Raw genomic sequence first — 23,067 nt, forward strand, 5'->3', positions numbered from 1 at the left:
ATTTTAATTCAAATAACGTAATTTCCATGAAAGTTAGGGGTATTGATGGATATTATTTCTCTTGAGTGTATGTTACATTTAACGTAACACAGTGCTAGCCTTATTATTATTATTATCATTATCCTAAATTAAAAGCACTAAAGGAATAAAAAATGAAATCACATGATTCCGGTTCGCGGATGGTCCAAATTCCGAAACTCGGTGATGTTTAACATTATTGCTTGGTGTGACTATGTGTCAGATTGCAAGACAGAATGGAGGAGTCGGGCTCGATGCTAACTTCTAATCATTTTCAGGAGATAAAAAGAAGATTGGCTCACATGACTGCACGTGGTATCTATTTGTCACTTTCAAGTCATTCGATTATGATTCTATAAGGGGTTAATTCCGTTTTGCCCCCAAATGTTTCAACATATTCTACTGCACAGCTAAATGTTTCAACAATGCTCAATTCACACCCAAATATGTTAATTTGACCATTTATTCTAACGGTCAAAGGGTAAATTTGGAAGTTCATATCTTAAATATTATTTGATAATGATAAATTAATTGATGTGATTATTATTAATTACTTTTAATTAAGAATTTTTAATGTAAATATTAATTATTAGATTAACATTTTGTCTCATTTAATTCTTTTCTAATTCAAGATAAGGGGTATTTCAGACATTTTATTAACTTTCAAATAGCTCCATTAAAAATAACGGTCAAATTAACGAAATTAGATGCGCGGTGAAAAATATCAAAAAGTTTGGCTGCACAGTAAAAAATGTTGAAAGATTTGAGGGTTAGGTGGAAATAACCCTTCTATAAGGCTCTCAAGAACTTATTCGCAGATGAAGAATCTGTAACCCGCTCGCCAAATTTGGACGCTGCCTCGCCATCTTTTTGTAACGATTGAACGCATAAGCATGGTGACGTGTCATGCAAAGAGAAATACATACAAATATACATGGGAATGGGATGTCTTGTTATCAACACCATTTACCTATTAGCAATGAAGAGCATGGCAAAGCAAAATCCCACTGGGGTTCAAAATTCCCCTCAATTGCCACAAATTAAAGAGTATGGCAAACCATTAAATACACACATAGGCAATCATGAAAACACATGGCATGAATTCATTGGATGGTCCATGGCTCGAGCTCTTCTACTCTAGTTCATGGTTTCTCTTGGCTGGACCATCCCACCTATGTCTTTCTCATGAAGTGTAACTTCATCCTCATCCTCATCGATAACATCTTCCTCTTCGCTAAGTCTCTCAAAATCATCATCCTCATCTATATCTTCTTCTTGTACTTCATCTTCATCCATCATGGCAGCCCTAATCCTAGCTTCTCTGTCCTTCAGACCAGTGTTCAAGACCACCGTGTCTCCCTTGGACTTCTCCATATCCTTCCTCAGTTTGTTTATGTTCTCCTTCTGGCGTTCTTCCTCCAAACGCTGCTTCTCTGCCCGTCTCTTGTCAAGATCAGCCCTACACAGACAGTAATAAGCAGCATAAATATGAAAATGTGACCACACTGACCAATCGTAAGGGTCTGCAATAATGAGAAAACATTTAATCAAAGGTAAACAATACTTGTAGGTTTCCATAAACTCCTGGGCGCTTTCTTCAATGGCCTTAAAATAGGCTTCGATCCCTGCACCAGAAACAGAGGATACTCCAACTGACTTTAAATTCTTGTAAAACTCATCCAGCGCAAGGGAGAGGCTGTTGGTTAAAGTCGAAGTATATGAGTGATCCGAACTTATTGCCGCCTGAAACACCTCAAAGTCTTGCATCCACTGCATACAAAGCAGATTAGACAATCCAAGAACCAATGCTTACATATACTTCTACATCAAAATCAAAGAATGCACAAAACTTCAACTGTTATTCAGATTTTAGAAACAGCGTAAAAAGGCCTTTTAAAGGATTATAATAAGTATATGCTAATTAAATAAAGTATTCTTTTCAGTTATCATTGAGCCAATAATCAATTCAATGCAGTCTTCCCATTAAAAAGTAGCAAAATTTCCTAAACATGAAACCATTATATCTTTCCCCTGCTAATGCAATGACTATTCTGAGGTAAAAGGAATGACGGAAAAGCACATTTAAAGAATCATTTCACAATAACCTCATCCACTTGGATAACTGTGTAAACTCTGAAATTTGCAAAACCAAACTCAGGCTAGCCAACATCCATGAATGTATTAAATTAGTGAAATTAGCTGAGGTGCATACCTCAGTCGTATATCCAATCATGCCAAACTAACATTGTCCAAAAGTAATTTTTGTGTGTGTTTGTGTGTATTTTCAATATTAAAATATGATACTTTTACTATTTTTGTTTTGGCTCTATATCTTTCCAAAAATGTCAAGAATCGGAGCATCCCATAAGAAGTCATCCAATTATGGAAGATAATAATCACAAAAGTAGTAATCTAACATGGAAAAGAACTGTACCTCTAAAGCAAACTCATGTTGAGCCACATCAGTCTTGTTAAACGCCAGCACAAGAGGCAATCGTGTCTTGTACAGGATGCTACAAGCATAAAGCATATTGCTCATAAACGTCATTGGGTTTGCCGAACGAGGTGTATCAACTACGTAAGTAACCACAGTTGGAAAGGTTGAAGCAAAAGCTTCTGTAATAATGGCTCCCGAAGCAGACCAAGTAAAGATCTCAATTTGACCAGGAGTATCCACGAGAACATAATCAAGATGATCTGCCCGCCTCTCAATCAACGAAATAACCTAAAATTTCACATGGGACACGATGAAAGACGGACAAGACACTGGATGGTCTATCTAATATCCAAACAAGTGTACTAATCTAATTATTTGATCTAAATACTTGTCCACAATGTCAGTTGACTTGACAATATTGAAAGAAGATAAACCATTCAACAAAATCCAGAATCTATGTATAGCCTCATCTTCAGAAGAACAGAAGATTAATAGCTTCAGGAACTCATGTGAGAAAATAAAATACAAAATTGTAAGGTTAAGTCCACTATATGTTGTTACCTCATCAAACTTTGTTGTAAACAGGTTAAGCGAAGTCAGAATTCCACCATTAGGTCCAAGATTGAACTGCTTCATCACTTCCTTATATCGAATTGTATCTCTTATATCAATGTTGGCAGCAAATGGAAGGGTCATGACGGCGGGGTCGAGGTTCATAACATAACCCCGTATATTTCTAGACTGTGTGTGGCAAACAAGTCTATGCATAAATGTTGTTTTCCCGCTTCCTAAGAGAATTTAAAATATTTCAAAATTGTCATTCTCTTGTAATATCAATAATATTTTGGGCTCTTATTTTCTTTTTTTGATACAAAATTGACAGAGCCCATGAGAAATTATCAGATTACCTGCCATTCCAACAACAATGATAATGACTGGTTTTCTCTTGAAGTTGATAGATGAAGACCCTGCCAGTCCAGAAGATGATTCCTCGATGTGTAATTTGTCCATTGATTCGGTAATCTCCTCTTTTTCTTTGTCATTTGCCTTCAAATAACAATCAAAATGCAGAGCAATCAGTTGATGCTAACAGTGAAATAAACAACAAACAAGTTAACCGTTTCATTTGGCTGCTGAAAAAATTTAAGAAAACAGGAACTCCATTTAAAATCAAACTGCTATGTAACCATAAATTTTGGTCTTAAGAAATCAAAACAATGCGATCAAATATAGCCTGGTTGCGGTAAGTTTTCCCTCATACACTTTATCAAACACATATATAACAATCTTTCTTTACTTAATTTTCTCAGCAACAAAACAATGGAATTATGAATGAAAAAAAAAAACACAAGGAAATCATACTTTCAGTGCAGAAGACTCCTCGGATTCCATTTGTGTATGCCCGCTTTCCTCCGTCGATTTGATATTTAAAATTTTTAGGCCAGAATCAATATCCATTTCTTCAAAATCACTGTAATGCTAAACTTGCAACTCAGATCCACCTTCAAGTTCAATCTGCCCTGCTCCACAACAACTAACCATGTTGACAATACCTCAGTAAAACTCAATAATAGGCCATAGGCTGTTTGAGTAACACCGCCCACCCCATTCCCCCCCCCCCCCCCCCCCACCCCCCAAAAAAAAAGCAAAGAACCGACAAGCAAGGCTTCGCGTTACTTCACTGCAAGATGACAATCACAAATACAGAATCTGAAAAAATATATAAAATTTCTTTGTTTATAAAGTGAACAAAAAATAAGGAACCTAGAAGCTGGAGCTTGGTTCAACTTCAATACAATAACACCTACTAGAAGCAGTAGTACATAAAAATAACTTGTAAAGAACACGAGCTTTGTTATTCAAATCAAAAACCATAAAAAAAAGTGCTGAAAACGCAGATCAATTTGATTGGGATATAAATACACCCAACATGTTTCACGAGCAAGGAGCAAGAGAAGTCAAAAGACCCGCATACAAACATATGCTTAAAGCTCAAAATCAATTATATTCTAGAGATATATCATTTCTATGTAATTCTAGGTCTAGCGGATCAAACAAGCCACTAACTTACTTTTCATGTAACCAAATGAGAGGATACGCAAAAGAGATTGAAAAAAAATGTCTTACCGTGCAAAAATTTAACAGAGACGATTCCCCGGCAGCGGTTGTGCTGCTTGGCCGTGCGCAGTGATGCGCTTGAGAGTTTGTGGGAGGGGTTTAGGGCTTTGGGCGAAGAAGAATAAATGAATCAGTATGAAAAAGAAGTTGGTTTGGTCAATGTGATAAATTAAATTAATTAAATAACTTCATGTAAATTAATTAAATTAATAAAGAGTCCTTTACGATGGGCGTTATTTAATTAAACACTTAAATAAATTATTTGCTTAACAAAGAGTCCCTTAAGATAGCTCCACTCTACAGTACTGTTGTTCAATTGGGCTTTCATATTAGGCCCAATGTTGTTATTACAGCCTCGGTCTCGTTGTCCCTCCAGTCTCTCCCCCGCCATCTTTTTTTATTTGACAAACACTGTTCTGCTTTGTTTTCTCTAAATTCTAAAATCTGAATTCTAGGGTTAGGGTTTTAACTATCAGTCAGCAAAGCTGGAGAGACAAAGAGGAGACCGTTATTATGGGCCCAACAGCAACTACACCAGCAGCTTCAACAACAATCAAGACTCTCACTATAACAACAACCGTCACAACCGTCCCTCTCGCTTCACCGACGGTCCTTTAACAAACCGCTACAGCAACAACAACAACAGCGGCAACAGTAGTTATCAAGATTCTTTTCAATTTAATCGTTGCCGTAGTCCGAACGACTTTCATGTTGACGGGGGTGGTGCGGTTGGAGGGGCAGATGGGGGGCACCGCCCGTTTGATAGCCCGCCACGTCGGGCGCCAGGTGGAGTCGGAGGAGGGTTCAGGCCAATGGGTGGAGGCTTTAGGCCGATGTCCGGGCCCAGGTCGGGGATGAATTATCCTTTGCCACAGTCGCTGCCTGTTCCGCAACTTTCAGGACAGAAACGTGGATTTTCCGGCCGAGGAGGGCCTTCTCCTGGTTAGATTTCTTTAATTTTGTTTGCGTCCTTGTATATATTCCACTTCCAGGGGTGTATTTGATAAAATTTGATAGCTTGGGGTATCAGTTATAATTGATAAATATTTGGTTTACATTGATAATGTCAATTAATTTGTATTTTTGTTTTTACTTATACTTCAGTTGGACTAGAATTTAAATTTTGTTTCCTCGATACTTGTTATTTTGGAGTTCTGTCTTGTTTGTTATCATCAGCACCTTAACATGTTTTTTGCTACCCTATCAGATCTTGCGGATGGCAGCAGTTTTGCCAAGCTATTTGTAGGGTCTGTTCCGAAGACAGCCAGAGAAGAGGATGTAAGTAAATTGATGCCTAACTTGTGTCGAAATATACCTTTCATGAGTATTTTCTTTCTAGGATTGCCTGTCTGTTCCTTTTTGAAAAGCTTGTACATCCTTACATCTAGGATTTGTAGCTGATTAGGAATTGAGTGACTGTTTATCAACCTGGATATTATACTTACAAGTAGGTTACTGAGATGTGTGTATTATCACAATTACTAGAAGCTTTTATATCAGTTCCCCCCCCCCCCCTTCTCCCCCCAAAAGAAGATATGTCAATACAAGATTTCTAGTGACTCTTAATACATCTAACCGTGTCCTGTAATCATGATTCATTTTTCCTTCTTGTCATGATGTAGTCTAATTTTGTAATGAATTACTTATCTGATGTCAGATTCGTCCCTTGTTTGAAGAACATGGAAATGTGATTGAGGTGGCTTTGATTAAGGATAAGAAGACAGGACAACAACAAGGTATGTACAAATGTTATTTTCCCTGAAGTAACTGTGATTTATACCTATCTTTTTTCAGGTTCCCCTGAGAGGCTGATGGGAGCAAACTAAGCTCATCTTTCATCTCTGTTAGTTTTGCAACAAGTTTTCGGCTTGTTGGTTTTGTTACGACTCTTTTTGATTTGTCAGTCTGTACATACGTGAGGCAAGATGTGAGCTTATATAATACAAGCTTTGTATAGCAGTTGCTATTAGATTGTTTGCTTGTAATAATTTGTCAGTTACAATGGTGGGGCATTACTTAACAAGTATTTGTAATGGGAGTAGGTTAATAATGTCAGGATATTCAAAAGTGCAACTGTTGTACAGCATAGATAGTAATTACGGATTTTTCCTTTTTCATGGTTATTGATCACTTTATACTTGGAGGCTTTTTGTGGTTTTTCCTTCTCTTGTTGGATTTTTATCTCATTTTTGTTAAAAGATATTTGATGGCTTACAATGACTATATAATTTCCATATTGACTACAGGATATGGATTTGAAGTTAATTGTGGATTAGATATGGATGATAATTGGATTGTATGACTTATAAGTATTTGGAAGCCATATAGCTAACAGTTGGATAGATATTGGGGGTAGCAAATTTATGGTTGTTGTCTTTATGTATTTGGCCTAGCTGGCTGACTTCATATGCTTCAATGTGCAATTGAAGCATGTTTCGGTGCTTCGTGGTTCCAGAGTGGTTGTATTAGAGAGTATACTTTTTAGCTCCTTTGATGTTGAGCAGGCTTTTGTTGATGTTATTTGTCGAAAATGTGAACGCTTTGTCCATTATGTACCACAAGTGTGCATTTATGTGGTCTATGATGTTAAAATATGTCTGTGGTCTATGATGTTAAAATATGTCTTTGGGCATTCTTTCCTTCAAGGATGATCAGAACATGGGATGTCAATCCTACTGTTTTTTTTTTTTTTACTAATAAAGGCCTATTAGTTTTTTTCTTTCTTCCATGTGTTATTGCAATTGTTGAATTATGGGCCATTTTCCAAAGTTCTCGATGTGCTTGGAAGTTTGAGTGCCTGAACTAACTTAGGATAGTTTGCTTCTGTTTTATTCATCCAAGCACGCCTGAGGATGTAATATAACAAGTTATGCACAGCTATCAATACTTGGTTTTTGGTTAGTTTTGTCTTGTTGTTTGCTGCTCGTGACCTCGGGCCTACCACTCTGAACAATTTGGGTTCATTGTTAATTGCTCATCATATTCCTTGGATATTATCTGTTAATGGGTTGGCATTTTGCTGAATTCTAGTTCCTCATGCCTCGGTATGTGATGTAAAATACGAATGGAATTATTTCTGGGTGTTGTGATTGGATTTTTGGGATATCACAGTTTGGATACTTATGGATGTAATGTGTGATGTTCTTACTCTATTTATAAGATGTCAAATGTGGGGTTGTTCAACTGTCAATGCCGCAGTTAGTAATCAAATCTTGCAACCCTCTATCATCTGGAGGGATTGATTCTGGTTCAGGTGCTTTTTAGTTCAGTGGAAATGAATGCTCAAGTTCATATTGCTACAAAATCAATTTGTGGAGGCAAATATCAGGCCTGTGATTACTTATGGTCTTTTGTCCTTCCTGTTAGTTTTTCTGCAATGGTGATGTGTACTTGAATCATCTGTTGGATGTTTTCTTACATCTACGATTTCCGATCAATCATATTAGCTGTTTTTAATTTTGGGCAATTATAGTTGGTTATGTGCTTAGGAATGTAGATCTAACTTTATTCGTCAAAATTGTAAGGTACGCTAATTTGTGAATAACCACATCATGTGGCTAAGCTTCTGTGATGCCGGAAGTAGCAGACTAGACTTCATGAGATAATTAATTAATGATTTCAGCATATCTAGTACCAATCCCATGGATCATATTGCCGATTAACTTCTCTGTGTGGGTGCCAAGAAGCATTCTGCATTATATGTGTTGTCTTCCGTTCTCTCTCCCTTTTTATAATTGTTTCAGGATGATTGTTGTCAATTTTTTCTTGAGATGGATGATTGGCTTTTGCCCTTTTCACGTTAGAGAAGGCAACTACTGGTTCTTCATGACATAGTTGCGTTATTTATATTGTATGAAGCAATATCAATTAGTAGCCGATTAACAACTTACTATGCGTGAACGGGAAATTTTTTGCATTGGTGTTTTTCAGTATGTTTGTGTGGATGGATCATTCATAGTCACTTTTAAATTGTTTTTCTTTCTTATTGCTTTAACATTTATGGATATGGTTGACGCTTTGTTTATATTGATGTAAATAAATTTTACATTAGAAATTTCATCTAAGGAGGCGCTTATTAGATTTCAGTTTCAGTTTTGTTTTGTTGATTTTAATTAGATATCCGAATGCTTAATCTTGGAATGAATTTAAGACTGGGACTTGCATTTGTGGGGATGATTTTAAGCTTTTGGTACGTTTTCTTAGTCAGTGCGGGTTTCACATTGGACGCCTTATGAATGGAATGCATAGCATTGATTGTTTCTTTTTCATCTGTAGTATATGTGATGTGATGTGATGTGATGTGATGTGAGCAGTTTGAAATTATTCAGAGTATGGGAGAACCTCAATCTATTTTATAAATGAGGTTAAGCTGTTGTGGCTTGTCAGTTGATGTTAGGTTATGGCTCCCCAGCATCTTATATTGTTATGTGTTCTTGCAAAGTGTATGGGCATTCAAAGATATTAGCTTTATTTTGATGGTGCGTGTTATTTTTCCACAGCCAACAGTTTCTTGGCCTGTTTATTAATTCTCTGTGCAAATGACTCACATTTTGGATGCGATGTATGTTTTCTCTTTGTGGTGGGCTTTTTACTTTGATGATTCACTTCCAGTATCAATGTCTAAGCTGCAAAAACCCTCGTCCAGTGTGCATGATTTACTTAGATACACAAATGTTCAACTCTTATTGTCTACATCATGCACTTGCTATTCGGCTGTTTCCTTTTGAGAATTGTATGAGCTGGAGGTGTGATTGTGTTACCATTTCATTTTTCTATTCTGCTTTGGATGAATGTAATCATTGGCTTGATGTTTGGGAATGGCCCTCTCTGCCCCTCTTCCCTATTCTTTTTTGAAAGAAAATTGGATTGTGCTTCTTAATTAGTCTATTTGAATTTCAGCGTGTGGTTTCAATTCCTTGTAAATGACTGCATGGGATTTCAATTTGATGTTTAGGGGACTTGATAAGTATGGAGCCTCCATGTCGGGTGTAGCAAATGTTTTAATTGGTTAATTCGGTTGCACCGTTCATTCCATGTGAGGGTATCTCATATCTTTGAACAGTACGTGTGATATTTTATTGGAATTGGAAAGGGCATCTTCTTTTTCAACAATAATTGATAATCCGTTTATAATTATGACAGTTCTTTTTGCAATGGTAGTAAACATTGAGATTGTCCAGTTATGCATATTCTGTCTTTGTACTTTCCTTTGACTTGAGCTACTTTGGTCTAACCTTGTAGAGGGGTGTTTGGGTATACTTTTGTGTAGCACAGAAAAGTTTTCATTTTTTTGCTTTCTTAGTGCACGGGTGGCCCACTTCCTATAATGATTCTCCACATTAATACAATTTTTAGTTTCTTACTAAAAAGTAAAGCCTACATGATTCACGCACGCATGCAGAACACAAGGAAAAACTTGGTACAAAAGGAAGTGGGCCACATCTTCCTTCTTTAGAAGATTGAGGTCTGGTACTTGTGTATGATCATACTTTTTACACTTTATGAAGCAAGGTGCTCTTGCTCGTTGAGGTTATTCCCATGGACTTGCTTATGAAATTAATCATTTTTAGGCATATATGTTTCTGCACATTTTGTATCAAATGGGGGCTGTATTATGTTTTGATGTTTAATGTGCCGGTCGCAATTTTTGTTTTCATTTTAATTTAAAGTCTTTAGTTTCCTATCAAATTAGTTGTTTCTCTGTTTATTTAAATATTCTTTCTTGAATGAATGGATTTAGGTGAATGGCAATGATATATTTTGTCTTGGAGTTATGTCTTTTATATCCATGTTCACAGTAAATAGTATTACATGGGTGTATACTACTGACTTATATGTTCGACCTACCTATTTGCACCATCATTCATAGGGTGTCAATGGCTTAATAAAATCAGGATAAACATTCTTTGGTTGTCCAGGTTGTTGTTTTATAAAATATGCGACTTCAGAAGAAGCTGATAGGGCCATTAGAGCCTTGCACAATCAACATACTCTACCCGGGGTCAGTTTTCTTGCTGGTCTTGACTTCCTAGTACTTTGATAACAATGGTAGTTTCTGACGCTTAAATGTGTTTACCAGGGTGTGGGTCCTATCCAAGTTCGATATGCGGATGGGGAAAGGGAGCGCCTTGGTAATTATTGATGATTGTTTTCCCTTCAATTGCATTTACATTCTTGCTACTAGAGACGGGCATGGTCTGCTGGCAAATGCTTTGCTGGGGGAAAATTTGTTCTCAAACATATAGTTTTTCATTTGAAATGGTGTTAATATATATGTAAATAGTTATGTTGTTCTAACATAACTAATGTTTCTAATCTGCATGTTATTCCTGTTTATTATAGGTGCAGTAGAATACAAACTGTTTGTAGGCTCGCTGAACAAACAAGCTACTGAAAAAGAAGTCGAGGAAGTATGTGAGATGTCAACTGTCTGTGTTTAGTTTTGCTGTCTTTGTTAATGGTTATTAAATACTAAGCATAGGAACTTTCTTTCTCCAGTAGTGAGAGAAACTATTTTCTTTCTCAGATCTTTTCACCATATGGTCGAGTTGAAGATGTTTACCTTATGCGTGATGAACTGAAGCAGAGCCGTGGTATGCCTTTTTTCTCCTATTTTAATCTTAAAAACTTCAATCTGCTAATTTGATTTGAAGTATTGATGAAATGTTGCTTCACTTGTTCGCATTTCCTATGTTGTATCACAGTTGATTGCTGAGAGATCATTGGACCCAAGCAGATGATATAATTATTAGTTTTGCCCATGTATATGTGCATTTCTTTTTGCAATGCGAGAGAGTAGGGAATATACGAGTAAAAGTGGCCTGATGATTTTTGACTTTATAGTTTCGTTTCTAAATTTTTTATGATATGGTTGAAATCATTAGTATTGTTAAGTAGTTCTCCAATCAAATGGCTATCTTCAATGTAATAATAGGGTCATGGATTGTTTTTTCTTCTTGCTGTTCTGATATCAGCATCTATCGTCTGTCCTCATTTTTTAATATGGAAGCTGTTTTCATCATGTTGGTTCTTCCTATTCCTGATACTTTCGTTGATTCTTTCTCAAGGATGTGGATTTGTTAAATACTCTCACAGAGATATGGCGTTGGCAGCTATAAATGCTCTTAATGGAATTTATACAATGAGAGTAAGCATTGTTTGTTACTTGAAGAATGTTAGGCCTAGTCTTTTACTTCTGGAATATACTGGATTATAAATTAGAGCTTTGAAGGTTATTCATTTATCTTTTTCTGCACGTTAGGGATGTGATCAACCATTAACTGTCCGGTTTGCTGATCCTAAGAGGCCCAGGCCTGGAGATTCAAGGTTTTTCTTTATGACATAATATACATTAATTGCAAACAGATGAGGAAGGATTAGTTTATGATATATACAAGAAACATGATTGCAGTTTATGCCTTTCTGTTTATTGATTGAGCAAATTATCTCCCATTGTGATAACTTTTGTTTCTTCCCTAGGAGTGGTCCCGCATTTGGAGGTCCAGGTTTCGGTCCTCGGTTCCAACCACCCGGCCCCAGGTATCCCCTTCCACCAACATATTTAGTGATGAGCTTTATTACTTTGCCTTTTTCTTAATTCTCACCTGATTTTAATACTGGTGAACTAATGATTTTATATTCCTATAGACCCCCACCGAATTTTGGTGACCCTATCACCGACCAGATTCCTCAGAATGCTTGGCATCCCATGAGTCCCCGGAATATGGGGCCCCTATCTAATCCTGGTATTGTGGTTTTGGGAATCAGTTGCCTCCTAGGTCAGGTGACCTGGGAATGCCTTTAAATCCAGTAAGAACAAATTTGATGATTCTGCAACACGATATCTTGAATATTTGTTTATGGTATTGCATTTTGATGTGTGAAATGCAAACTATAGTTGATGCCTCGATGGCTTGGAATTGCAAAATATTTAGTCTTATTTACATGCACGAAGAGTCTCTTATTTCTTACAGTTACTTAACCATTCTTTCACTACTATAGGGTGGTCCTGCTGATGTTCCTCTTCCGGGACTGGCTGTTTCTTCAACTTCATCTGCTTTACAACAGGTAAGTGAAATCTGTTTACATTTTAATGCCTTAATGGTCTTCCCTGGTCATACCATAATGAGTAACAAAACTTCCAATAAAATTTTTCAGAATTTTTGCCAACCTGAGTCCCAAGCTCCATCCCTTGGTCAACAAATATCACCACTACAGAAGCCCCTTCAATCACCTCAGCATATGCCTCCACTTCAACTTCACCCTCAGGTTCCATCTTCTTACTCCCATACACAAAATTCCCATCTCAGGCAGCTACAGATTCCTGGTCAAACATCTTTCAGTCAAGCCTTACCATCACAGCATTTACTTGGTATGAGTGGAAATTTGCCTGCTTCCCAACCTCAGGGTCAGCAGATTGCCTCTTCGTCTACAGCACTACCAACTCCTCTAAATATTAAGCCCCAATCTAGTTCACTCCCTGGTGGGACAAATCAACAGCAGTTACCTGCTCCTGTTCAGCAGCAATTACATCAACCTTATCAGCAGTCCCCATCTCAGTTAGCGCAGATGCTGTCACAGCAGACGCAGACTCTGCAAGCAACTTTTCAATCATCCCAGCAGGCATTCTCCCAGCTGCAGCAACAATTACAGCTGATGCAACCGTCAAATCAAAATCTACCATTGCAGCAAGGTTCTCAGGGTACTAAACAGCAGGTATGACAGGATTAGAATAGTTCTCTGATTTGAGACTTCTTCATACCGGGCTGTCTTCACTTTTTATAAGCGCATCAGTGACATGAGCTGTTCTTTGTGAACCTTGACATGGTGAATGATTGTCACTTCCAGTTTCTGCCCCATAGGATTACAGAGGGCTTTTGGCTTGATAATATGTCAAAGCTTTTTGGAACTGAATCGTGTCTTCTTTTGTCTGCACCACCGTTAATCATATACTTCATATTTAGAAGCACAAAAAATAAAGTTCATTTGAACTTTTTGCAACATTTAAGTTGTTTGCTGAGCATTTTATTTTGCAGTCTCAGTGGGCTGGGATTGCCCCACAGACTGTTGCCAGTGCTCCTGCTTCAGCACCAGCTGCAGATCTGCCTGTGTCTACATCTATTGGTCCTGCTGCACCTGTGACATCACAGACAGTAGCTCCTGCAAAAAGTAGTTGGACGGAACATACCTCGCCTGATGGATACAAGTACTATTATAACTGTGTAACTGGTGTTAGCAAGGTAAGACAATTTAACCATTCACATGCTTAATTTTGCATTTGGCCTTCTATGTATGTGACGATTATTTCACTGGGAAAATGTAGTGGGAGAAACCTGAAGAGTTGACATTATTCGAACAACAGCAGCAGCAACAAAAACCACCAGTACAGCAGCCTCCATCGCAGTTGCACTCCCAAGTTTTACCTGCTCAGCACATTCCACAAACACAACAGGTGCAGCTTCAAACACAGCTCCGGCAGCAGCAACAGCAGCAGTTACAACATCCTTTTTCTTCTTCGGTAAGTATTCCCTTCATTGTTTTTCTACAATGTTTATAAGATGTGATTGCTACTGCTGATCTTGTGGTGTGGAAATCCAGTATCAAGCTCCTGTTGTTAGGGGTCAGCACAATGCTCAGGTATTATTCTTTAAGAAAATAGTTTTTTTTTTTTTTTTTTACCAACACTCTAACAATGGCTTATTCAAATTATGAAATTTCGTCTAATTGAGCAAGATTGTCTGAAATCATGTTGTATTTATTATTGTTCTATATTCACCAAATTCTGTGATTGTATCAATTGAGCCTCTATTTGGTCAACTTTACTAGTTGCTGTGTCTACTTACGTGTATAGAACGCATTGACAATTTTATATGCGGAATATATCGGTCATTAGAAAATGCCTCGGATAACACAGGTCCCAGATTTCTTTTCATGATAAAATATGCTTGAATTTTGCAGTACCTGAGGGTAGTGTTTGCTTATAGAATATGTGCCATAGATTATCATCTTAGCTTTTGCTTAAGCTTCATTCTTTTCTGTTGGTAATATCACATGGTTTTTTTATTTGCTGAAACTTTTGGGTTTTGCAGGAGCTTGGTTATACTCAATTACCTCCTGTAGCAGCTGGTTCAGTTAATGATCCAACACGCTTCCAACAGGTAGCAAGAGTGCCGTCAATTTTATCTTCTCATCTTCTCTGTTATTACCACACATTCTTATGGTCTTCATATACTGCAGGGGCTTCAGGCTGCTCAAGATTGGATGTGGAAGAATAAGCCATCAGGTGCTAACAATTTTCTCTCACTCTAATTTCTCAAACCCTCATTCCCACTCCTTTTTATCCCCTTGCCTTTTGGACAAAAAAAAAAAAGGGTGCTGGGGAGAGAGCTAGGCAAGGAGAAGTCAAAAAAGTTGTTTAGAAGGGTGTGAGTTTTTGTTGTAGCTTCACACATTTTGTTGAAATGCGCTGTTATCTTTTATTCCTCTCGTCCTCTATGTTGAAAACATAATTCATCCACAGGGACTTGAAATGGAAATGTGGAGCCAGGGGCCACAAGGGATAAAAGTATGCTCTTTGAAGGATGCTGATCTATTATAGCAAACTTCTGGCAGACATGCAGAAACAGTTGCTTTGAACTTTCAATACTGAGACCTCATGAAAGTACGCCCTTTGCAGTTACTGGCTTGATGAATATATCTTATGTGCCGTCATACCCAAGGCAGTCAATGCCTTTGTAATACAATGTTATAACCTCTTCTATTGCTCCCTTGCCTCCTTTGTAACATAAACTGTTGCTATAGTCAAAATATTTAGCGTTAACCATTGTAGCAATAAAGTGATAAACTCTTTTGTAGGTCTCATCCGAGTCGGGTGTTGTTTTTCGTCTAGAAAATATTAATCATGATAGTAGCACTTTTTTTTTAGAAATCATGATAGTAGCACAAGACCTCTTATTAGAGCAATTTTGCTTGAAACTTTACTAATGTTAGGCATACATACTCAAGATTACTGGCTAACTGAAATGCAGCATCTAACAAGCTTGGGATTAATTAACCACGCGACAGTTGCGACGAATTTCACCATCATTTCCGGACGCAGGCCCCAGGCTTCCCATCTTCAACATAGAAATCTTAAAATCCTCAAAGAAAACGGACGTGTCCTTGGCATATGAATTAATGATTTCGCGTGTTTGATCTTGGCTCACGAGAATTTGATCGGATGGAAGTAACCCCTCTCCAGAAAGAAGGTTAATGTAGTACTGGTTGTCGAATGTTGCGGGGGTCACCAGATCAAGCTGTGCAAGTGCATCGATGTCGGATCCCGAGCAAAGCTGCTGTAGACTTTGAAGGAAGTCTGGATTGTTGTCTGGCCCATTTGTGTTGCTGCTGCTTTGTAGCCTGGAGCTGAAAGTCGAGCATCGAGCCTTTCCCATCGTGTGCGCACCAGAAAGGGCAACCATGTCTTGCAGCGTGAGGCCAACGTTCTGGAACTTGGCCACGAGATCTGCGAGACTAGAATTTGGAGCTGGGATGCCGTTGGTTGCTGCAGCTTTGTTTGCACTAAAGCTGTCTCGCCTGCCCATTGGCACTTCCCAGCTTGGACCAGCAGTCTGCAAAATACATTTCAGTTTCAGCGGAACTGGAAATATTATCATTATGGTGGAGCACAAAGTGGATGGAACATCACATACTAAAACAACTGAGTCTCTTGCCGCAACTGCGAGAATGTCAGCACAAGAGACAGTCTCAGGACAAACAGATTCAAGATCAGATTTTATTGCATCTATGACTTCGAATCCTCTCAGTGAATTCAGATTAGGTGGTGCAGTTTTTTCTCCAACAAAGTCCCCGGTGTCATCTAACAGCACTGAAGCATCACAACCCTGCATGAACTTCAAATGCCATAACATTATAAATCAATATACATAATAGATGACAGAAATATAAATAAATACGGAGACGACTTGCATTGACAAAGCAATCATGAAAATGAAGACGAAGCAGTGAGGCCGCCATTCTTGAATCTTCCATAACAGCATTTTCAACCCAAGAAAAGATTATAGCCTCTGCCTCTGGGCAGCTATCATTGTAAATGTTAAATTGCAATTCAAAGCCAATTTCCCCAATACATGCTTCTTTCAAAGTTTTTGGTGGGATTGCAAATGTGGTTACAATCTTAAGTAACATGAGAAGATAAAAGCCTAGGTGATTATTGGCCATCTCTTGTGTGTTGCCTTAGGATTGCTAACAATTGTACTGGGAAAAAAAAAATTACTTATAATGCTCACAAGCCAAGTGAGTTTGGATGGTGAAAACAAATTTATCTTATATAGAAGTTGCATGGGATCTTGTGACAAGTTCATACTTTGTACTGAAGAGTGGTTAAGGGAAGACAAGTTCAAGCCTTGGAAGTGGTCATGATCATATTTGGTAACCTAATTCCATGTGCTTCTTCAAGCATTCCAAGACATTTTCTTAAGCTTATGTATTAACAGAAGATGAAAATTTTTCAGATTATGGTGAAAGACAAAGAGTTAGCAGTATGTTTGAGGTCGATCCGTCGATATATGCACATATTGAATTTGAAAGCTTAGTAGTTAGGGGTCTGTTTGAAGTTGGTAGGTCTTTTGATTGTTGATAACTCTTTCAGGGCAAAGCTGATTCAATCATTGCTATTATTAAGTAGTGGGATTTGGTTGCTGTCACATGGAAGCAACGTTTGTTTGTTTGTTATTTATTCCCAATATTTAAACACACAATTCGAGAGAAATCATTTTTAATATAACACAAAAATTTATTGAGACTAGGTTGAAAATCTACACTCATTAATAACATTAAAGAGTGATCTACTCTCAGAAGAAAGAGTTAGCTCCAAGCGTTAGGATATGAACCCAGTGACATCTTTGGCTTCTCTTTAATGCGAGGAACTACAAATTTCACTCAAATTTTACAGCTACTATAAAACAAAAAGAATCGTTGCATAGAGGGAAGTGTGTCACTGTCAACTAATTCCAAAGAATAGTTCTTCTCATATTCCTTTCAATCTCTTAAGAAACCCTACTTTTCTTTTCTTTTCTTTTCTTTTTCTTTTATGAAATTACAACATAAACTGCAATAGAATTTTAATTAAATTTCACTATCATTAGGATAAATTTTGTAAACATGTCATTTCATAATAAAATTATTGTTGTTCGATAATTTATTTCTTCATTATTTTGATTTTATCAACAGTATTAATTATATCATATGATAGGATTTTAAAAAATAGCTAGGATTCATGGTTTGTGAAGATATTTGTAGTGTAATTAAATTTATATTTGCCCTTTTTTATGTAATTTTAAGCATTAATAGAACCGTGATTCCAAAAGTGAGGTGGTATAAGGATATTAGGGGAGGTGAAAAGTATTGTTAGCATGGAAAATGCATCTCGGGTTAAAGCCGAATCCGAAAGCCCAGTACTAACAAAGTTTTCGGTTTCTAGTGAGATTGGCCCATTTTGTAAATTGGTAGTGGCTTGAGAAATTTGGAACTTTTATATGGTTACAAAAATGAAGATAGCGATGTGTTGTTCTTTAAAGTAAAAAGGGAGAAAATTTGTACCAGCCAATAAATATTTTTTTTCCTTAATAAATCCACTTCAGGACGCTTTTAGTTAAAAAAAAAAAAAAAAAGAAAGCGTAGTGATTCCTCTAGTGTAATTCCAAAAACAGAAATAGTAATTAATTTTGCTTCATAACTATATGGCCCCTAAGCAGGCTAAAAATTGTATCCTTTTTGGGTGTTCATAAATGCTCAATCATGTTTCATGTGCCTAGTGTGGTCACTCCTCCAATATTAGCTCGTATTAAATATAAGATTGTGGATTAAAACCTAATCATAAATATTGTTAATTTATAAAATAGGGGTCTTACCTACACAAAATTAAGTTTGATGAGTTTCTAATTAGAAAGAATAAGAATCTAATTATCTTTTAGTAGCATTCAATGTATGAATGTAAATTTAGATGTTTCATAAACAATCAAGTTCATGTCTTTTCTATTTTTCATTATTCTTGGTGCCCAAAAGTCTTCTACGCTTTTAATACACATTAAAATAATCTACTAAATAAATTTAATTGGTATCACATTAGTTAAAAAAGGAGATTCTACTAAGGATTCTCTTTTCTTTTTTCAAATACAAAACAACGGCAAGAATCAAGTTGAAATCCCAAAAGCACAATTATGGGGTTAAACTATCGAGTTAATTTTACTCGACTTTTTAGGAATCATTGCTTGCATATTAATTCATAGAAACTTTCCCGTATGTTAAGGTCTTTATAAACTTCACACGAAAACCTAATTCAATCGGTGGCTTGAAAGTTTGGGATAAAAAGCCAACTTTAGCTAACACAATCAACAGCAACTTCTTTTCTTTTTTTCAAAAGAACAAACAAGATAGTGCTTTCCAAAATTTTCACTTTCCAACGATATGCTTAAAGGCAAATACTATACAAGAATCTTTATATCTTGTTTGTTCTTTTTCTTCTTGTTAATATAACTTATATTCAAGATTTGCCTCTATGTTCATACGAGATCTCAGATTACTAAAGCCTTCCAAAAAGGAATTATAGTGTAAAACTCATAACTTGGCATTTTAAATTTCTGGATTTCTTTGAATATTTACATCTTCTAAAATCACGAGTTCAAGTTTTAATCATATACATCAGCATAAAGAAACTGGGTAATCTTGACAGATTGTGTACTGAGATGTGTATGCGCGTGTGCGTTTGTACATAGATTTTTATGAAGACAAAAGCAATACGTATTCAAATTTTTCTACAGTTGAAAAATGGGGAGGAATTAGGAAAAATTGGATAGTGATTATTAGACTTTTTGGAAAGATGACCACCTTATCGTTTTATCTTTTTCGAGTTAGTCAATGTAAATCCAGCACACTTTATTCAGCTTCCAGTGGTATGCATTCAATGGAGCATGTGGTTTTGATCCTTTGTTAGTTCTTCCTGTTGCAGATTTTGATAGCTCAAAACAAGCTTTACAAATCATATAATTCAATATTATATGGTCACAAGCCCCATATACACGCTTTTTTTATTTATTTATGTATTATTAATAAATGCATGTATAATATTTTTTTTTTCTTGCTTCAAAATTGAATATAGAGATCGATTGTGCAAATATTCAAACTACTGCATTTCATAATCATAAATTACTGTCTCTCTAGTTGCATACATAACTCTGGGGGTCACTGGATAATAAGCAAAGTCAAAGAAATATGGACAACATTATTGTAGCTAGCCAGCGTCGTGTAGCCTCCAGTATGCATTTTAAGTGTGCATCGGAGAATGGCTTAGTATCTAGCAATATGAGCATATATATCATCATCAATGCATAACGCAAATACCATATCGCACCCAAAATCTCGGACCACACTTACAATCAAGATCTCCTCTTAATTAATCCATTGCCAAAACGTTCACATAATTCACCGACATCTAGTGATATGTTCAAGCTCCCATCTGTAATGTGTAGCTTAAAGAGAAAGTAAAAGGCTATAAAAAGTTAGAGACTTGGCCATGGTGGTCAAGTTATATATTTATTGCTACATCTTCTTCCCATGCATGTTTTGAGATATTGCATTTAAGTCCTCTAAGCAAATATTTGCAACGTTATCCCATCTCTAGGGTTTCACTTTTTCACCTTAACACGTAGCATCAAGTTCCTAAGTTCATCTAGATTCTCTTTTTTCCCATAAAGTTGAAAATCTTAAACCGACTTAAATTCCTCAAATGTGAAAACCCTAACCCTAATTCTGACTCACATGCCACTTTGCTAGCTAGCTAGCTAGCTAACTGGCACCGATGCACATGCGCTTCGAAATTAACCAACAGCAAAAAGAAGAATAATTAAGAAGCAAAAGATCATTAGATGCAAAAAGGAAGATCCAAACTAAGGTACCCATTTAACTCCACTAATAATATTCATATATAATCTCTAGCTACATACAAAGAATAAACGCAGAAATTCTTCGATCATCACAATTGAAAAAAAAAAAAGGCAATAATCAATATATGATCGAAATTGTGAAGTGGGCAATTCGTTAGTAAGAGAATTACATACCATGCTAATACAAGATAACCAAAAAAGGCTATCGATCATTTTCTAGTTATATGTGCTCATCCTTTGGCTCATTTCGCATCTGTGATGGCACGATGTCCTGAAGCAGGCCGTGGTCATGAAACAAAGAAGCCTGTGAAGGACTTATCATCGTATTACGTCTCTCTGCTTGATGATGATGAACAAAACTAGAAAACGTAGGATTATTGAAACTAGAATTAGCAGTAGTACTAGTAGCATTAGAAGTAATTAGATTCAACGGAGGCGATGAACTATATATGTAGGGTTGCTGTTGGTGATGTAGTTGAAGATATTGAGGCTGCGGAATCACAAAGGATGATGAAGCACCAAAAGTAGCAGTCGAATTATGATCATTGGCCATGATTCCAATACTCCCTCGAGGCGTTATCGGGCTTGGATGTATGTGTTGTCCTTCATACGTTGTTACAACAATCGTTGGGTCTTCAGATGATCTCTCCACTCGCTTCTTCACTCCGCAGCCGGCACTAGTGCAACGATAGTAGCTTCTGCTCCATGCAAGAGGTTAAATTTTGTTAAGCATAGTTTGTTTGAAAATCAATTAATAACGTATTTATAATTTTATATATGCAACTCAATTAATTCGATCATTTAATTGGTCACCTCGGATGGGGGCTATTTTTGACAGCTTTTTGGCCGTACTTTCGCCATCTGTATCCATCATCTAAGTGATCAATATCACTCTTTGTCATGAACGCGAATCTTGGCTCTCTCTGTTTCTTTTGATTCTTCTTTTTGGGTTTCAACCTAATGATGAATGAAACCCACATACAAAATCATGTCACTTTACTTTGAGAAAAGGGCAAAAAAAAAAAAAAAGATTCATGGGTACTTACTGTTTCTTAGTCTTATCTTGTTCTTGTTCATCGTCATCACCAGCTTTGCTGCTGCTGTTTTTGTTGTTGTTGTTGTTGTTGTTGTTCGTGTCAGTTTGCTCTTCATTATTGGTATTATTAGCTGCTGCTTCGTTTGATGATGAAGAGATTGAGGATGAGTTGGGAGTAGCTGGGTTGTTCAACACCTCTGAGGATTCCGGTGCCGGCGACGGCTGTGGTGGTGGTGGTGGGAGAATCGGTGCTGCCGCCGGTGGTGGTGGATGTAAAGTATTACTGAATAAAAAAGAATCACCACCAAAATCTTGATTGTTATAATTAGTATTATGGTTCTGGACATTGAGCAAGTCCATGAAACCAAAAGAAGCTGCATCCCACTTATCACCCTCACATGACATGTCAAATATGCCTCCTAATCCATACCCACCCGCCGGATTCTCATCGGAAAGTAGCGTCGAATTCGCCATCGAGATTGAAGTTTCAGCTTCTCGTTTCTCCATTAAAAATCAATCACACCCACATAGTAAAATCAAAATACAACAAATTCTATGTAAAAAGAGGCCTACTTTGCTTCGCTCTTGCAGTCTTCTTGCTTTAGCCTTTGCTTGTGTTTTTTGGAGTGTGAATAGAGAGGAGAGCCTCTTTTTTTTTGTGCCTGTGAGATTTTGGAAAACAGCTTGGACCAAGGAGGTTTCCCATTTGGTAGTTCACCGGCAGATGCCGGTCCACTAATCGTACGGAGCCATGCCAACTGGGGACGGTGTTGGCATTAATTGCCTCTGGACCGCCATGGGCCCAACGCTTGCGTACGCGGATGTGTTGACCGATTTAGCCGGTAGTGCGTGGACGGGCTCTGGGGTGTACACGTGGCCCTTGAAAACGGGGTTTTGTTTTGCTCGTGTGCGTGCATGTGAATTTAAGAGTTTTTTTTTTTTTGAGTTTCTTTCGCGGCATTTTTTTTATTTAACTTTTTAACAGGAAATAACTTTTTTGTTTTTACGTGAGAGCATGGCAAACCTATTGATTATAGTCAATGACATAAATGCCCCTCGGTTTCTTAAGCTCAATTTTGTGTATGTTGGTTATGAGGTTTGTGCATTTTATTAGACAAGATTCATTCAATGTGTTGGCAATTTAAGGGACAGGATCAAAGTTAGGTTTGAGTTTGGATTGATTTAACTTTTTAAAGAAAAAAAAAAGCATAAACTATCATCAATTTCATTTAAATTCATTTATTTTTTATTGACTTTGATGAATTTGATGAATGACATTGGATGCATATATTAAAAAAATTATTTAGACATTTGGGTTAATAAATTATTGATTAATTGATCGTCAAATCATAAATAAAAAATTGATAACTATTAGTGTTGGAAATATCAGTTAGTATTTCTTCTTTAGACTCTAAAATCAATTGGAATAACGACATCGACTGGTAAACCCAATGGTGATGAACAATGACTTGATTTAGCATCCTTGTTAATTAACCCAATTGTACCCAGCAACACAA

At 36.9% G+C, this 23,067-nt stretch overlaps 4 protein-coding genes across 7 annotated transcripts; 1 reads left to right on the forward strand and 3 right to left on the reverse strand.

Moving 5' to 3' along the window:
* Positions 1-922: 922 nt before the first annotated feature.
* Positions 923-4,722, reverse strand: LOC18031472 (GPN-loop GTPase 1). 3 transcript variants are annotated; one of them, XM_006419287.2, is made up of 7 exons: positions 4,583-4,722; positions 3,818-3,975; positions 3,364-3,502; positions 3,017-3,243; positions 2,453-2,743; positions 1,583-1,788; positions 923-1,477 (listed from the first exon to the last, which is right to left on the reverse strand). In XM_006419287.2, exons 2-7 carry the CDS (start codon positions 3,911-3,913, stop codon positions 1,156-1,158), a joined length of 1,281 nt encoding a protein of 426 aa, XP_006419350.1. In that variant the 5' UTR covers positions 3,914-3,975; positions 4,583-4,722; the 3' UTR covers positions 923-1,155. The 3 variants fall into 3 exon arrangements, with proteins under 3 accessions (XP_006419350.1, XP_006419351.1, XP_006419352.1); XM_006419288.2 differs by having other exon boundaries at positions 3,818-3,989; XM_006419289.2 differs by having other exon boundaries at positions 3,818-4,136.
* Positions 4,723-4,930: 208 nt separating this feature from the next.
* On the forward strand, positions 4,931-15,426 carry LOC18031791 (flowering time control protein FCA). The gene is given in 20 exon segments (XM_024183442.1): positions 4,931-5,515; positions 5,781-5,851; positions 6,231-6,309; positions 10,492-10,574; positions 10,653-10,704; positions 10,916-10,983; positions 11,100-11,166; positions 11,641-11,720; positions 11,835-11,899; positions 12,053-12,112; positions 12,221-12,321; positions 12,324-12,382; positions 12,575-12,640; positions 12,731-13,288; positions 13,609-13,812; positions 13,896-14,090; positions 14,171-14,209; positions 14,662-14,730; positions 14,810-14,855; positions 15,093-15,426. Coding segments are annotated over 20 exon segments (2,100 nt in total). The 5' UTR covers positions 4,931-5,385; the 3' UTR covers positions 15,101-15,426.
* Positions 15,427-15,489: 63 nt separating this feature from the next.
* On the reverse strand, positions 15,490-17,241 carry LOC112097849 (peroxidase 40). Of its 2 annotated transcripts, XM_024183448.1 has the most exons (3): positions 16,541-17,239; positions 16,264-16,455; positions 15,494-16,182 (listed from the first exon to the last, which is right to left on the reverse strand). In XM_024183448.1, the coding sequence occupies exons 1-3, from the start codon at positions 16,790-16,792 to the stop codon at positions 15,619-15,621; spliced, it is 1,008 nt and encodes a 335-aa protein (XP_024039216.1). In that variant the 5' UTR covers positions 16,793-17,239; the 3' UTR covers positions 15,494-15,618. The 2 variants fall into 2 exon arrangements, with proteins under 2 accessions (XP_024039214.1, XP_024039216.1); XM_024183446.1 differs by having other exon boundaries at positions 15,490-16,455; positions 16,541-17,241.
* Positions 17,242-20,496: 3,255 nt separating this feature from the next.
* LOC18032092 (probable WRKY transcription factor 48) lies at positions 20,497-22,228 on the reverse strand. The gene is made up of 3 exons (XM_006419294.2): positions 21,561-22,228; positions 21,328-21,471; positions 20,497-21,212 (listed from the first exon to the last, which is right to left on the reverse strand). Exons 1-3 carry the CDS (start codon positions 22,055-22,057, stop codon positions 20,735-20,737), a joined length of 1,119 nt encoding a protein of 372 aa, XP_006419357.1. The 5' UTR covers positions 22,058-22,228; the 3' UTR covers positions 20,497-20,734.
* Positions 22,229-23,067: the final 839 nt, after the last annotated feature.

The sequence above is a fragment of the Citrus clementina genome, unplaced genomic scaffold (assembly GCF_000493195.1).
Source record: "Citrus clementina cultivar Clemenules unplaced genomic scaffold, Citrus_clementina_v1.0 scaffold_9, whole genome shotgun sequence".
Classification (NCBI taxonomy): Eukaryota; Viridiplantae; Streptophyta; class Magnoliopsida; order Sapindales; family Rutaceae; genus Citrus; species Citrus x clementina.